General features: G+C 42.0%; 1 protein-coding gene across 1 annotated transcript; it reads right to left on the reverse strand.

The window, feature by feature from the left end:
* Positions 1-11325: 11325 nt before the first annotated feature.
* Positions 11326-12444, reverse strand: LOC127341086 (probable calcium-binding protein CML16). Its single transcript, XM_051366860.2, has one exon. The coding sequence runs from the start codon at positions 12155-12157 to the stop codon at positions 11585-11587; it is 573 nt and encodes a 190-aa protein (XP_051222820.1). The 5' UTR covers positions 12158-12444; the 3' UTR covers positions 11326-11584.
* Between the last annotated feature and the right edge of the window lie 4906 nt (positions 12445-17350).

Consider the following 17350-nt stretch of genomic DNA (forward strand, 5'->3'; position numbering starts at 1 on the left):
TGCCTTCAGAATGGCACGGGACACTCCGCAACGACGGCGCCATGGTGGTGTGGTGGCCGGTGGCGAAGAAGACGAAAACATAGAGGAAAAGAGGGGTGGCAGCGTGAGGATGGGGAGAAAGAGGAGGGCGCTAGGGTTTCCAGGAGCAGCTTAAAAGGGAGGGGAGGAGCAGGTGGCCTCGGGGTGCGGTGTGGAGGAGGACAGCGACGGGGGAGGGCACACGCGCTCCTCGTGCTTGTGGGGACGATGACGACCGAGTTGAAAAGGGGATACCCCTTCGTCCAGGAAAGTGGGCCGCGTCGGTGGGCTGGGCTGCCGGGGTGGCCGGTTCGGGAGGGAGACAGACAGCGGGCTGGGCTAGAAGGGAAGATGGATGGGCCACCGGGTGAGAGAAGGAAGAGAGGGAGAGGGGGCCTGGTTAGATAGGGTTTGGGTTTTTCTTTTTCAAAATGTTTTCTTTTTTTCTTTTTCCAAAACCTTTGATTATAAAATTTGGTTTGAAACATTTGCAAACTTTAACCAAACAAATATTTTATTTTGAAGATGAAACATTTAAAATAGTTTAACTATGTTACAGTTTTGTTTTTCTATGGTTTCATTATATGAAGGAAAAGGAGGTTTTATTATGTAACCATATGAGGGAGAAAAGAAGAAAATAGTTTTGTTTTTAAGAAATAATTTTTATTTGATAAAATCTTGTGAATGCAATGGTGCATGATGTCATGATGATGCATAAAAGAAGGAACAAGAAAAATCTAATAGGGGTACTACCCGGGGCCGTTACAAAACTCCCCCATAATAAATGCATGTGTGAATGAACTCGAATTTCATTGTATATATTGGCAAATGAAGCCTAGTGGAGTTTCCTCTAAATATTCATCCATGCAATGCAACAAGATGCAAAGTAGTAAAGGAAAATGCTTAAGAACACAACAAAATCGTAAAAGCCAACCCTTAAACCTTCCAAACTTCTCCCCCATTGGCACCAATTGCCAAAATGGGTGAAAAATTTAGAAGGCCAATATAGTGAGAGTTCCTCCATAAGGTGTGCATTTCTCATAATGTGAGTGGAATCAAATAAACATATCCAATGACGAATACTCGAAGGGAATCAAACTATAACGATGATCAAAGATTGCAAAAAGATAACAAAGTAAAAAAGCTTCAACAAATGAAGCAAGCAACCAAATGGAAGATACAAAATGAAAGATGGGTATTATGATAAGATCAAAAGAGTGCTCTAAATAATATGAGGAAGCTCCCCAAGGTTTGTGCACAAAATAGACAATTTGCATTGGAGTATATGGTACACAAACATGGAATCATAACTCCCATAATATCATTCAAAAAAAAAATATCAAGTGAGATAAAATCTTATGATCACCGCAAAATAGTGCTTTAAATAAAATGAGGAAGCTCCCCAAGGTACGTGCATAAATTAGAATATTGCATTTGAATACAATATGCACAACATGGAATCCTCACTCCCTCATTACAATTTAAAACATAAACATTCGCAATAGATCATAGATAAGAAATTAAGCTTAACACTTGCAACAAACAAATGGTTGAGCAACAAGTAAGAGGTACCATAATAAAAGGCTCAACCAAAGGGATGTCTGAGAGGCATGGAAAAGCATATTATAAGACTAATATAAGAATAAGCATTGAGCATCAACATAGTCCTCAATTATTGATATTCTTAGCATGAAATCCCAACCCACAAGAATCAAAGAAGATATCATATCTAATGTGTATAACTTTCTCTAAGTGGGCAACATCACGAAGATATTTCTCCAGAAGAAAACATGTACACACAAAATAGATATGAAAGAAATAGAACATGATATCCAACATGAAGTCATGCAATATACCAGTATTTTTTTTCGAAATAGCATGACCAAAGGCTCAATTTTATCTTATTTGTACATTAATGAACTTCAACCACAAACACATCAAATACATCACAAGTATCAACAAGGGAAAGAAGATGGTTGGGATTCTTTGAAAAAAGCAACAAGTATCGCAAAGAAATGATACCAAAATAAAGAACTAAATTTGCACTTTCATCAATATTGCACATGTGAGAACCTTCAGGAAATGATATGTAATAAAATTGCTAGATAGGCATACTTGGGATGGGTGAATCATGAACATGATTTTATATACTTCACAACATATGTACTCATCTCAATTTACTCACATTTGTAATAAAGAGGTTTCATTAAGATCTTTACAAGAAGCACAATATTTTGCAAATAAAGATTTTCATGCCAAGATGCAACCACAAGGTTGGATGCTAGAAAAATATGCAGGAGAAGATACTTGTTACCTAGATAGCATTGGTGCGGATGTAGTAGATATGAGTTCGTTGATCATGTTAGCTTGCCTCAAATTACCATTGAGTCACCACTTCTTACTTAAGATTGAGACAAGCATCCAATGCATCTCCATTGTACCTAACACAAAGGTAAGTACAATATGGTCCCCAAACTAATTGAGTCTGAAATAATTAGACACACTACAACATATAGGACAAACTTCACATAAATATGTGCATATAGATATGAAATTTAATTTCATGCACATCTTAGCCAAATTAGGATTTGATGGAGTTTACCCTATATATTAGATGAAAGAAAGTAAAGCATGCCAAAACATATACATATATTAAATATGCATGCACAAGACTTTCAAGAACCAAACGGAAATACAGTTTGGACAAAACACCAATTAAATCAAGAAACAACGGTTGTCCAAATTATATCAAAGAATCAAATCAACACAATATTGACTCCAAAGACTTAGCTCACTATGAGAAGCTAATTAAACCCAAAAACAAGGAACGAGATAACCAACTGCCAAAGAGAGCAAGGTTCCAAAAAATAAACCCAACCCTCCACACTTTTCATGACGGCACAAAGTACCGAAAAGAAAAAATTTGTCTTCGAAAAATAAAATACTTGATAATGACCAAGCGATATTATGATAGGATCATGAAATTATCATTGTAACAAATATAGGGGAGCTCCCCAAAGATTACTGTATTATTTAGGATTTTGTATTTGAATAAAAAATGCACAAAAGTGGGATCATCACTCTACCCATATCTAATAAAACGCTAAGAAAGTTCAAGTAAAAAAATTAGATCCATAAGATACAAGGAAGACACATGGGACTCAAAAACAATTTCTTTGCAATAAATTAGGCAATAAACACAAGAGCCAACGTAAAGATGATCAATAAATATCTACCTCATAATAGATTGCCAATTGTCCAAGGACAAGAGGTATTTAGGAAATATTTCCCGGTGGTAGTTTGCAAGTATATCCAAGATCATCTTCACAACAAAGAAAGCATATGGTAAAAGATAAGAGTTAACCATCATGCAAATAGAGTTTCTTGATATCTTCAATTAGTCATACCAACATGCAAAGCAATGAATAGCATAACTTGAAGCACATGGTTTTTCCAAAGGATATTGAGGAACACATTGTGAAAAACCATGCCAAGAAAACCTCTCGCAAGCAAGATCCAGAAAATTTGTAGCAAAGAAGCCATTTAGGAAAATTTGAACTTGTTTGAGAAAACATGCCACATAGGAAAAAGACAATTTACAATATAAATACTATGTGACAGAACCTCAGATATACACATTTTCATGGCTTGTAATATGAACAAAGCATAATACTCCCCCATAATGTGATAAAACATTTCTTCTCACAAGAGGAAAAATAAGATCCAAGTAGAGATAATTGATGGACATTATAGAATTTGAATTTCTCATGAGGATGACAAACCACATAGAGACTAGATAAACTTGCAATATCAATTCTAATTGGTATTCCTCATGTACACATATTTTTAGGATTTTGACATTCCCAAGGTAATATCACTCCCCCAAAATGGGATAGTACATTAGTCTCTCACAAGAGCCATATAAGATACCAACAAGATGCAATAGGCTCGAACACAAACACAAATACATGATGTGCAACCCAATATACATAGACTTGATTTCTCAACATAAATAAAGTAGGAAGCACAACATATACAAGCATATGCAAGGTACAAAACTAACACATGCAAAGGGGCTAGTAATTTTCAATGTAAATAAGTTGAGTACATGTTACCGCAAGGAGGAATATTGGATATATGATAGAGAAAATATAATCCAATTGACTTGACTTGAGAAAATATAATTGATGAAGATCCGTTAATTCTTCATGAGATAGCCAAGTCTCCAGTGCCCTCCAAGACCACCTATTGATCAAGTTATAGCTTGTTGGTCCCCAACCAAGTTGGGTCCTAAGAAGTTAGTCACAATAGGCTTGGCAACCCAAATGGTTCTTTTTTTGACACCACTTTGAGCACCAACATATTTTGAAAACACATTGCCAACCTCATCCTTACGAAGAGAATATACATCATCAATGATGATAGGGTTGGATGAGATACCAATAGTGAAAAAGGAGGAGATGTGGCCCTTCTCACGGCATATGTAGCAAGTTCTTCTCCTCTCCTTCTCACTAGATTTCTCCACAATGGGATCATTAGCTTGATTCTTCTTGGGAAGTGGCCTTTCTTCAACTTGAGGTTGAATATGAGCTTGATCTTAAGGTTGCTTCCCTTTTTTGATTCTTACTAAGAGGCTTCTTTTTCAAAGGGCAAGATCTAACATGGTTCCCTTCAATTTTGCACGTGAAGCACACAATCTTGGCAGGGTCTTTGACTTGTACTTGGCTCTTCTTCTTGTTGTTCTTGGACTTGTTCTTGTTGTTGGAGTTGAATCCAAGTCCACTCTTGTCATTGGGGTATTTTTCCACACTCAACATCTTGTCAAGTTGTCATTTCCCTTCATGACTCTTCACCAAGTCTTTCTTGAAAGAAGTGACTTGGGCCTTGAGCTATTTGATTTCTTCTACATGGTTAGTAACAACACAAGTACTAGAGAAAGTAGAAGCTTCATTGTTAGAGCAAAAAGGCAAGGAAAGTAATTCATCATATGAATTAGCAATGATGTGAGTCGATGAATTAATAGGACTAGCACATGTCAATATAGCATTTTGAGATGTAGTGCTAGTATCCACATGAGGCTAACAAGATGTTACCCTTAACATTATGGCCTCATGAGCTAAATTTAGCCGATCATGGGATGCTAGAAGATCCCCATGGGAGCTAGATAGCTTTCCATGACTTTCTTCCAATTTACCATAATTGTTAGTTAGCAGTTGAAGTTTAGCCCTCAGCTCAACATTCTCCATCAAGACAGATGCTTCACAAGAAGTAGAGTTAGTAGCACACGCATCATATTAATAGCAATATGAGAGGGAAAGTTGGCATGCTCTTTTAGATAAGAAGCTTTTAGCTGCTCATGCGACTCGGTGAGTTTGATGAGCACACTCTCAACGTCCCTTGAGCCATTTTTGAGGTGCTCAAAATCCTCAAGGAGTTTAGCATGAAAAAAAAACCTTATCATTCTTTAAATTTAAATCATTTGCCACCTCAAGAGCTCTATCATGGTTTTCGTTTTCTCTAGACATTTCTAGAGCAAAGGTCTCCTCAAGAGCTTCCTTGGTGGTTTGTTCTTCTTCAAGATCATTCTTTAGGGATGCTACATCATAGGCATAGTCACGTTCAAGAGCACCCATTTAAAAAATGTTGTTCTCACGCATCCAAATAAGTTTTTGGCTCTCAATAGCAATAGTCAAGTTTTCAAAGAAGTGAGAGCAAGCAATTTTATCTTTGCAAAGAACACGAAATACACTCTCACCCTTGTCGCGTAGAGAGGCAACCCAATCCTCTTCTTCATAATTATCCTCATCCTCGTCAACACGAGAAATATTAGGTTCCATGTTAGGAGATACCATGGAACCCTTGGCCATAAGGCATATATGAGAACCGTGAGATGATGATGAAGATTTACTTGAGGCTCCATACAAGATCTTGTCTTGACCAATAGAATCTTCGGTTTCCCCTACATTATTAGACACACAACCACTAGAGGAAATAGAAGCATTTTTATCATGTCAACAAGACATAGCAAGCATATCATCATGAAATTTATTCAAGAAACTTACACATGATATGCAAGGACTATCAACACAAGCATGTAGATGATTTATAGTGCTAGATATGTTTATGTCTAAAGATGAAGCATTGCAATGAGATAGAGGTGAAGAATCATCAATAGTAAGCTCAATATCAACAATGCAATTTTCATCACCACTCATCATATCATTACCTTGTGTCTTGCTACACATTGGTGAAGTGGATGAAGATGAGAACTCATCACGGCCGGAAGTGGAAGCAATACAATCATCCTCAATAATATTGGACACATCAAATTTATCACGAAGCTTTGTCCATAACTCATGAGCGCTCTAAAAAGGCAAGAATGCAAAAAAAACCTACATCGCTCAAAGCATTAATAAGCACATTACAAGTTCGAGCATTGAGATATAAAATTTTCTCATCCTATAAAGATAGATTTTGAGAATCCATATGAGGAGAAAAACCTATATCTACAATTTGCTCCATATAAGGGTCAATGGCCCAAAAATAATGAAGCATGCAAAATTCCAAACATCATAATTTGTGCCATCGAATATAAAAGTCTCATCATGCACTAATCCCCTAGCCGACATCTTTACTCTCAAGGTGGTGAAGCCGAAAATGAGGGACGAGGCTCTGATACCAATTGACAGGACACATATGCTGCCTAGAGGGGGGGGGTGAATAGGTGGTTTAAAACATTTACGAGATGAAACTAGCGTTTACTATGTCAAGCCCAAAACCTATATACTATGGTTCACCTATGTGCACCAACAACTTATGCTAAGCAAGACAAGCAACTATGTGATAGCAAGATATATAACTTCAAGCATGAAGGCTATCATAAATTAAAGTGCATAAGTAAAGAGCTCGGTTATAGAGATAACCGAGGCACACAGAGACAATGATTTATCCCGAAGTTCACACTCTTGCGAGTGCTAATCTCCGTTGGAGAGGTGCGATGGCTTAGTGCTTCCCGAGCGCCACAAGAGGCCTCACCTTGAGGTGTGGTTGCACGATGCACACCAACGACACAAAGGCCTCACCCCAAGATGCGGTAGCACACCACACACCGAACGCCACAAATGCCTCACCTTATTGTCCTATGAGCTTCGCCACAAAGGCCTGACTCACGGTTCCACTAAGGGATTTCCTTCGAGGCGAAAACCGGGCCTTACACAAAGCTTGGGCACACTTCCACAACTTAATTGGAGGCTCCCAAGAAATCGCCACAAATGCCTCAAAGTCGTCTAGGGTTCCAAGAACCCAAGAGTAACAAGCTTCTCACTTTCACTTCCATGAATCTTCGTGGAAAGCTCAAACCGATGCACCAAATGCAATGGCAAGTCCCTCACTATCAAATTCCACCAAAGCTACAAAAGCTATTGGGGGAATAAAAGAGGAAGAACAAAGAAGAAGAACACCAAATTCTCCAAGATCTAGATCTAGAGCCCCCCCCCCCCCCCACAAAGATAGGTATTTGATTGGTGGAAATGTAGATCTAGATCTCCTCTCTCTTTTACCTCAAGAATATGCAAGGATCATGTGAGGAATCAAGAACTAGGATAAGCTTTGAAGGTCAACAATGGAGGAGAGATATGGGAAAAATCCTGAAGTCCAAGGAGGAAGAAGGGGGTCTTATATACCCCCTCCCAACAAAATATGACCGTTAGGGTCCTCCCAGGCCGGATTATCCGAGGCCAGATTATTGCAAAAATCCGGCCCCCGAAAAACGGCGAAGGACCTTAAGCGAGACGCCCCAGTAGGGGGGCTAGATATTTGGCCGGATTATTCATTAGGTCAGACATTTCACAGGCCGGATTATCCGCCGCCCACTAGGGCCGGATAGTCCCCCCCCCCCCTAAAACTGGTAGAGACAGCAACACGAGAATGACCATAATTTGAGCATCAGGACTCCGATTTTGGTGATCTTAGGCTCGTTTCAAAGCTAGTAACAAGCTCTACAAGATCATGTAGAGAACCATCAGAGTCAAGAAAGGTAGGATAGAAAAAAATGATGGGAGGTTTGACCTATCTAAAAAAGACAAACCGGTAAAACCTCCATCTTATGAGCTACCACTACATCTTATTCTTCAAGACACACTTGCCACTTGATATTCTTCATTCGCTTCTTCTTTCAACCAAAGCCACACAAGATTCAAGCATGTGATCTCTTCTAGATTCTTATCTTGAACTTGCACTTCATTTATTCATTCTTCATCATGTTGATGTCTTGAAGGTACGCATGAGAGCCCACTCAATCTTCTTCTTCAAGCCATACTTATCACTTGATATTCTTCATTTCCTCCTTCTTGCAACCTTGAAGCCAACATATGGTTTAAGCATTGCCTATGGACAAATCCTATAAATACAACTCAACGCAAACATTAGTCCATAGGGATTGCCATTAATTACCAAAACCACAAATGGGGGCTCGTCAGGTTCTGAATAGGCCGCAGTCCGTACAGTATGTCGCCTACTTCGCTGGCGACGTCTATAGGTGCCCCTTCTGCAAAAGGAGACTTGGAGACACCGACTTCAACTGCCTCGTAACGCATGCCGAGAACTTCAACTTCTGCAACCCCAAGTTCGGCGAGTCGGCGAAGGTCAACGCCTTCTTCGCTCATCACAAGGCGCTCGGCATTCACCTCCGCAACCTCCAGCAGGTGGCGATCGCAGAGTGGCGCATGCCTCCGCTCAATCCCAAGGTGCCCAAGATCAAGGGATAGGGCAGCCAGAAGTGGAGGAAGTGCCAGAGGGAGGAGATGGACGCCAGGAGGTGGTGAACGTGTGTGTTGCTGCTGCTATAAAGCAGAGTTGTGGTGAACCTCGTTTAAGTACTACTGTTGGATCATCGTATATATATCTATATCCTATATTGGCTGCTGTAAGTAGCTTATCTATGTTTGTTTTGTTTTCTGAATTTATGTTGCTGGTGTGAGTTGCTCTAGTTTCGCTGCTCTAGATTTGCTACCAATTTGGGCAAAAAAGAAAGAAAACTATTAGCGAGAGAGAGGAAAAAGACACTCTGAAAAGTGCCAATTTGGGCGAGAGAGATAGAACCCACTCATGCGCACGTAACTAACAAACGCGGTCCCGTCCTACCGGCCCCACACGGTCCAACACGGCGCGGCCCCACACATCAGGATAACGGTCAACATGACGGCAACTGCCGTTCGAGCTATTTGTGAGAGTTTCAGACAAGCGCAAGGACAAAAGTGAAGAAAAGTAAAGAGCATGGGGAAAACGAGTACAACTAAAAAAACCAAGGGCTTAAAAATAGAAATCCCAAAGATAAATTGGCTAAACGTATTGGCATGGCTGTGCTAAATGTTGTTTTTTGATCAAGATAAGACAATAAATCACCTTTTTATATCATGTCCTTTTACTAAGATGATTTAGATGATTATTTATATACACTAGTAGAAAAACCCCCCTTTAGTACCGGTTCCAAGGGCCTTTAGTACCGATTTTGGAACCGGTACTAAAGATCCGGGACTAAAGCCTCCCCCCTTTGGTACCGGTTCCTTACGAACCGGTACTAAAGGTGCCTCCACGTGGGCACGGAGGAGCTCGCGGGGCTGGAGACCTTTGGTACCGGTACTAAAGGGTACCGCTGCTATTTTTTTATATCAAATTTTTTTATCTATTTTTTTGCTCCCTCTTTTTATCTATTTTTTCGCTCCCTCTTTTTTATCTATTTTTTTAGAATTTCTAATATTTTAGTTATTTGACAAGTTTAGTCTCTAACTACACTTATCTCTAGTTAAATTACTTACTCGTGGTCAAACTTCTCGCTCGGTCACCCATCCTCCCACTACTCCAGCACTAGCACGCTTAACTTCCGAGTTCGTTCCCATCTCACTTCTAAGTGCTTCGCGCGCATGTTATTGATAGTAGTATCATATCAATCCTATTAACATGTTGGTCACGATATCACACTTCTTTATTGTTTGAATTCCACATGATTATTTAAATAAACAAAAGTAAAGATGTAAAAATAATATTAAATAAATAAACAATAAATTTTTAATTATTTTTACTTTTAAAATATATTTTAAATTTTAATTTGTTTTTGCAAAATCTAAAACCTGAAAATTTGTAAATCTAAAAATTTACTAACCTTTATGGTTAAGTAATAGTAATCTTTATGCAGGAAGGAATTATTAATTTAAATTTTTAAAAAATAAAAAATATATAAAATCCTGAATTTCTGGCGAAAACTAAAATACTCCTGCTTTCATATTTCCATTTGGCTAACCGGGTCGTCCTTACATTTTGCGAACATGGCAAGATTCGTGTCCTGCTTATTGGCACAGCCTCTGCTGGCAGTAGTAGCGGCGTTGGTTTTGTCGAGTGCCGAGCGATGCCAAGCTCACTCTTACCTCACGCAGCTGGAGCACGCTCCGGCGTCTTCTGATCAACTTGACCAAACCCCAATAGCACTAACTGAGAGTTCTTGGTTCGAGAGAACCGGAAGCTCCGCCACCGCCAGAACCAGCGGCCAACCGTCGGTCAAGGAGGTCGATGCCACCAGAACCGCCGCCTCCACCACCACCACTCTCGCCAGAACCGTCGTCTCCACCACCGCCAGAACAGTTGCCTCCACCGCCACTCTCGCCAGATCCATCGCCTCCACCACCACTCACGTCAGAACCGTCGCCTCCGCCTCCACCTCCACCCTCGCCAGCACAACGCTCTTAGCAGATGAACCGGATGTAACTTTTTCCCACGATCATTTTGATATATTATACGCTTTTTTCCGACGTCGTATGCAAAAGTTAATGCCATTTTACCTTTTTCTAAAAAAATTATGCAAAAAAAGTCGAAATTCAAATTCATTTCGAGGAAGAATGTTTCTACGAGAAAAACCTGAGACGCTCATTGACCCAAGACATGAAGAACAGTCTCAGAAGCTCCCTCTGCAATCCGCTGACCTGAAACTTCCCGAAGCAGAGCCAGAGCGTTTTTTTTTTTGTTCAACCTTAATCCTTACTACCTCTATTTCAAGGCTTATGGTTTATTTTATTTTTTTAAAGTTAATCCAAGTAAAGTTTGACTCAAAAAATATGATATTTTATCAATACCATATGAAAATATATTTTCTTATCTATCTAATGATATTAATTTTATATTTTACATGTTAATAATTTTTGACAAAAACTTGGTCAAACTTAACATAGTTTAACTTTCTAAATTTTTTTAAGCAGAAGGTAGTATTTTGTAATGAAACATGTTCTTTCCTTCTCTGTTTTCTGGGCATGAGCAAAATATGAATGTTCTGTTGTACCGCGTTGATATTAATAACGGATATTACATTCATCCTTATTCCCATTTTGCAACTAGAGTACAAATTACAACCAAACCGCACGGGGAATCGTCACGGTGTTAGGTTTGCATACACACATTGTACATTCATCCTTACTGCCATATTTATCATCTCAACATCGACAGAATACGCAAGATACACACGGACTGGCAGGCACCTCCATTTGTCACCGTGATTATCGGCACAGGCGAGGAATGGATCTCACTCCGTCTTGGGCTTGTCGTCGGTGACGCTAGCGGCAGGCTGCGGCTTGGCTTGTGCGCCGGCGGCGTCAGGGGACATCATCTTCTTGAACTCCTGGAATCCGACGAAGCCCTCGCCGTCGACGCCGACGGAGGCGATCATGCGCTCGCACTCCTCAGTGCTGCAGCCCTCGCCGATCCGTCCCAGGACCTTGCTGAGCTCGGCGACGGAGATGCGGCCGTCGCCGTTGATGTCGTAGACGTCGAAGGCGTCGCGCAGCTCGGCGTCCAGGTCGCGGCCGCCGGGGGCGTGGAAGGCCGTGAACTCGCCTAGGTCCACGTAGCCGTTGCGGTCGGCGTCGAGTTCGTCCATCATCGCGCCCACCTCCCGGCCCCTCACGGACTCGGTCGGCGGCGGCGAGATGGCGCCCGCCACCGCGGCCAGCTCGGACGGGGAGATCCGGCCGTCGCCGTCCGCGTCGAAGCGGGAGAAGAGCTTCTTGGTCTCCGCTTCGTCGTGCCCGGCCGCGGACAGCGCCGCCGGTGGCGCCTGCGGCTTCTGCATCTGCTTCTGGCCGTCGGTGGTCGACATGGATGGCTACTAATTAAGCTGCTGGTAGCGAATCTTTGAGCTCTCGAGTGGCTGTGGCGAGTGGTGGTGGAGGAATATGCACTTGGATGAGTGGGCTATGGTGTATTAATACCGGCGAGCGACGCGCTGCGGACAGCGCCGACCATCGGCATCATTGCGGATAAAGAAGTAAAGCCTCCGCCGTGGAGCGCGTTCTTCCGGTTGCGTCGAGCGGCGCGTCGGCCAGGCGTCGCTTCCCGGCAAGGGGCACGCGTACTGCTCGCTCGGCCACCGAGGGGAGGGGCTCGTCGTCGGCTGTTTCGTCGACCGTCAAGAGAAGTCAGCACTCAGCAGACACGTCGGTACCTGGGAATTGATTGATTGGTATAATACGGTGTGGTGCGTGGAAGGTGTCGTGAGTGGCTATCACTGCGAGGGGCAGCTGGGCGATAGACACTTGTCGACTTAGCGCGAGGATTTTTTTTAAAAGCTTTTGCGAAGAAAAGTCGGTGTACCTATCACGAGGCCACCCTTCTCTACGTTGAAGATTTTTTTTTTCCAAGTATCACGACAGAGCGGGGGGGGGGGGGGGGGGGGGGCAATTTTTCTCGCATTTTCATTTTTTCACTCAAACTTAAGGAAGAAACTTTGCTTCTTATCTTTTTTTTTAAAGATTGACGAATCAAATGATATTTCTGTTCTAATTTCTGTTCAAAGCTTCTACCGTAGAACAAATTCGAGAGGGGGACTTTGATCCAACTTCAGCCGATGGGGAAACTAAAAGGGATGCACCGTCGGGATCTTCTCGTATTTCAGCGGATCCCCGGCAAGTCATTTACCGGTACTTTCGAGGGGGGGGGGGGGGAGGGAACGGCGCCTAATGCTAGCGTTTTTAGAGTTATATATGACAGGCCAGTCGATCGATCGATAGAAAAGCTAAGACAGTAGGTATCGCCAAAAGCTAATTTTCCAAACATCTTCCATCACCAGAAGGACCAGTTTCCTTTTTTGATGACTATCGTCATGTGGGAGTGAGAGAGAACTTCAGTTTCCTCCACCATCTGTCTCCATCTCGTCCTCTTCAGGTTCAGTTGTCGCAGCGTTGGTGATTGCTAGAATTCTTCGCCCAGACCTTCTTCCAGCAGCTGAGGAAGTAGTAGCCGCCGCAGTCGCCAGCCGAAGCAAATTGTCAGCCCCAGTCTTGATATTACTTTCATCAGCAGCATTATGGAGACCTGCCCAATAGTTCATAAAAACAACAGACAGACTAATTAATTCACTAGGGGATTTGATCAATTTCATATCAAAGCAGGCTCTATTGCGAAGCTTCCAAATTACCCAGCATATCGCTGCCAAGCCAGCAATCTAAACATTCCTGCTAGCAGGAACAAAACGGGGAAACCACTCAAAGAATTGTGTAAAACTCCCAGGCCTGTCATTTGCTCCAACAGCCGTAGCAACTGTACTCCACACATACTTTGCTGCAACACAATCAAAAAATAAATGAGATATACTCTCATTTTGGTGACAGAATTGGCAGGAGGCACTCCCATTCCAGTTTCTTTTCAGCAGGTTATCTTTTGTTGCAATTGCATTGTGCCAAATTAGCCACAACCAAATTTTGATTTTCAAAGAAATCTTACTTTTCCACAAATGTTTGAAGGACATGTCTGCCCCATGTCTGCACAGATGGTTATACATAGATTTCACAGAATAAATCCCATTTTTAGTCCATTTCCAAATAGGCTTATCTTTTTCTTGGGATAGATTAGTTTGTCTCACAATGCCCAACAGACCATGGGTTTGAGCAGCCAACTCTGGAGACAGATATCTTCTGAAGGAGAAATTCCACCCATGGGCAGCAGCATCATTAACTGTAATATCTTGTTCATTGCAAATGTGGAAAATCTCAGGGAAGGAATCTCTCAAAGGTATACTCCCACACCAAGCATCTTGCCAGAAACTTGTCAATCTTCCATTTCCCACTTGCATCCTTCTACCAGATAGATAGAAATCTTTAATTTTTTTGCATATCTGTCCACAATGGAGAATCCCCTGGCCTTTTTTTTGAATAGAAAGCACCAGCACCTCTGAGGTATTTTCTACACATAAAATCATTCCAAGGACTGGTATAAGATTCAACTTTCCACCACCATTTGCACATGAGGCTGATGTTGAATTTTGTAAGATCTTTCAATCCTAAGCCACCTTTTTTCTTTGGCTTACAAATCCACCTCTATTTGACAAAGTGATACTTCTTCTTATCAGCACTGCCAGCCCAAAAGAAAGATCTAATAGGTTCATCCATTTCCTCTATAGTTGTTTTATGTAACTGATGAGGACATCCCAACTACACTACTACCTCCGTCATTAATAAATGAAGATGAACCTGCTGTGGAGCTCAAGTCCAATGAAGTTCGGATTGGACCAATTACAAGGGCTCGTGCGAAGCTACTTAAACAACAGGTGAACTTGTTTCTAAACGGTACTTTGATTGATGAGAACTTTATACTGCCTAAGTCCTATTACTTATGTATCATCAGGTATCAAGAAGAGACGAGCATCGCACGAGGAGGAGAGGAGCAGCTGGACATGAAGACGGACGTCAAGATGGACGTGAAGCTGGACATGGAGCTGGACATGAAGATATCTCATGGACGCGCAAGGGAGGAGCGGGAGGCATGCGCGAGAGGAGAAGAAGACGTCCAGGCCGGTCTAGCACCCGGTCCGACCGGCCGCTAGACCGGCCAACCCGGTCACTGACCCGGTCGACCGGGCGCCAACCGGACGCGATTTATCGTACCGGATGAAAACCGGAAAACCTCGCAACTATCCGGTTGCCGCCCGGTTGACCGGACCCCAGACCGGCCGACCCGGTTGCCGCCCGGTTGACCGGACCCCAGAGCGGCCGACCCGGTCCCTGGCCCGGTTGACCGGATTCCAGACCGGATTCGTCCGAGTCTGTCTCGACTAGATCTATTTTGGGTCGGTTATTTTTGTATCTTTTCGACCAGAACTCGTCCCGGACGCCTATATAAGTGCTCAGGACGCCCCCCTAGCTGCTTTAGACCACGTTTAAGATAAACCCTAGTTCTTAGTTGTTTGCTCTAGCAAAACTATTGAATCCCTACACCATATTGCTTGATATTGTGTAGATCCTGAAAAAGTCTTGTGTGATCTGCTGTTCCATTGGGAATTAGACGGTTGCAACTTACCGCTTCGTGGTCGGCGGCTACGTGCGAAAGTGTGTGGAGTTGCGAATATCTTGCAGGGTTGAGAGCTGTTGCATTGGCGACAGGGATCAATCGAGAGATCTCGTTGCGTCATACAAGTTATCATCCACTTCATCGTCGTGTTTCTCCGCTGCCATCACCCCGTGATCATCATCACCACCGTTGCTTACTGAGAAGATCGGGCCACCCCTTATCAGTAACAATCTCATTGACATCTGATATACACCTGTACTCGATAGGCAAGCACCATTTTTTATCATTCTTCCTCCAATGGACATATTATTTCCTACCCATGCACACATTTTCTTTTTTGTCTTGTCTCCTAGAAAGCTCATCTCAGCAACAGTGGGTCTCCTAGCACAGATAGGGGTGCCTAAGTACTTTATTGGCCAAGTACCACTTTTGCAATTGAACAAATCTGAGTTGTCTGAATCTTGTCATCATCATGGAGAATCAGCATAACTTCACTCTTCTCAAAGTTTATTTTTAGGCCAGACATTGCTTCAAACAAATAAAGCAGCAATTTGAGATTTCCAGCTTGTTCCAAATCATCTTGAATCAAAAGAATTGTATCATCAGCATACTGCAACATAGCAATCCCTCTAGGAATAATGTTATCAGTCAATCCTACTACAAGACCATTCTGTTGTGCCACAGAGACCATCTTAGCAAGGCTGTTAGCTGCCATATTGAAAAGAAAAGGAGCAAAAGGATCACCCTGTCTGACCCCTTTATGGCTACCAAAGTATGGTCCCACCTTATCATTAACTTTAACACTGAGAGTTCCTTCAGCAACTGCCTTTTTTATCCAAACTAGCCAATTTTCACTAAAACCCTTCTGTCTACAGCAGTCAAACAGAAAATCCCAGTTTACTTTTGTCATATGCTTTTTCAAAGTCAATTTTCAGAACAACCCCCTGCTGTTTTCTGAATTTTGCTTCCCTCAATACTTCTTGAAGAAACGCAACCCCATCAGTAATGAATATTCCTTTTATGAGTGCAGTCTGGCAAGGATGTATCACTTTATTCATAATGGGAATTGCTCTAATAGTCAAAACTTTTGTGAAAATCTTAAAGAGGACTTGCAGGAGACAAATTTGTCTATATCTCTGAATTATGTCTGCATCTGGCCCTTTTGGTATAAGAGTGATGATACCATAATTAATTCTTTTCAAATCAATAGCATGTATGTGGAAATCATTGAAGGCAGTCACCATATCTGTTTTGATAATATCCCAACATTCCTTATAAAATTCAGCAGGAATTCCATCAGGGCCAGCTGCTTTGTTACTTTCCATCTGATCTATGGCATTTTTAATTTCAGCCTCACTAAAAGTTCTGTCCATTATCTCTCTCTCTTCAACACTAATTTTTTCATCAGCACCCCAAATCTGGTTCTCCAACCTGATGCCAGAATCAGTAGCTGGTCCAAAGAGATCTTTATAAAAAACAATGGCATGATTCAACAAGTCATCTGTCCCATGAATCACACTATCTCCATCAGACATAGAGAAAATAGTCCTTTTTCTTTTGCAGCCATTAGAAATCCTATGAAAGAAGGAAGTATTGCTATCTCCCTGGAGGACCCATTTTTCTCTGGATCTATGCTGCCAATATTTCTCTTCTTTGTCAATAATAGACAATAACTCCTGCTGCATTTGTGCTCTTCTTCTTATCTGGGTGGCAGACAGGGACTGATATTCTTCCATCCTTTCTAGCTCTTCCAACTCTCTATTAATCTCTTTTTTCCTTTTGATGTCTCTGATGGGATTCGTAGCATAGAAAACAAAAAATTTCCTACCGCAAGAACGAAACACAAGCCAAGATCTAATCTAGAAGACGGTAGCAACGAGGGGTCACGAGACTAACCCTTGAAGATTTCCAAAGCCTACGAGATTAGATCTCGTTGTTGCAGAAGATGATCACTTGCCGCTTTCAAAAGCGCGTAGAAGATCTTGACAGTGCCACAATCGGGCAGCAT

This window comes from Lolium perenne, chromosome 3, assembly GCF_019359855.2.
Source record: "Lolium perenne isolate Kyuss_39 chromosome 3, Kyuss_2.0, whole genome shotgun sequence".
In the NCBI taxonomy this organism is placed as follows: Eukaryota; Viridiplantae; Streptophyta; class Magnoliopsida; order Poales; family Poaceae; genus Lolium; species Lolium perenne.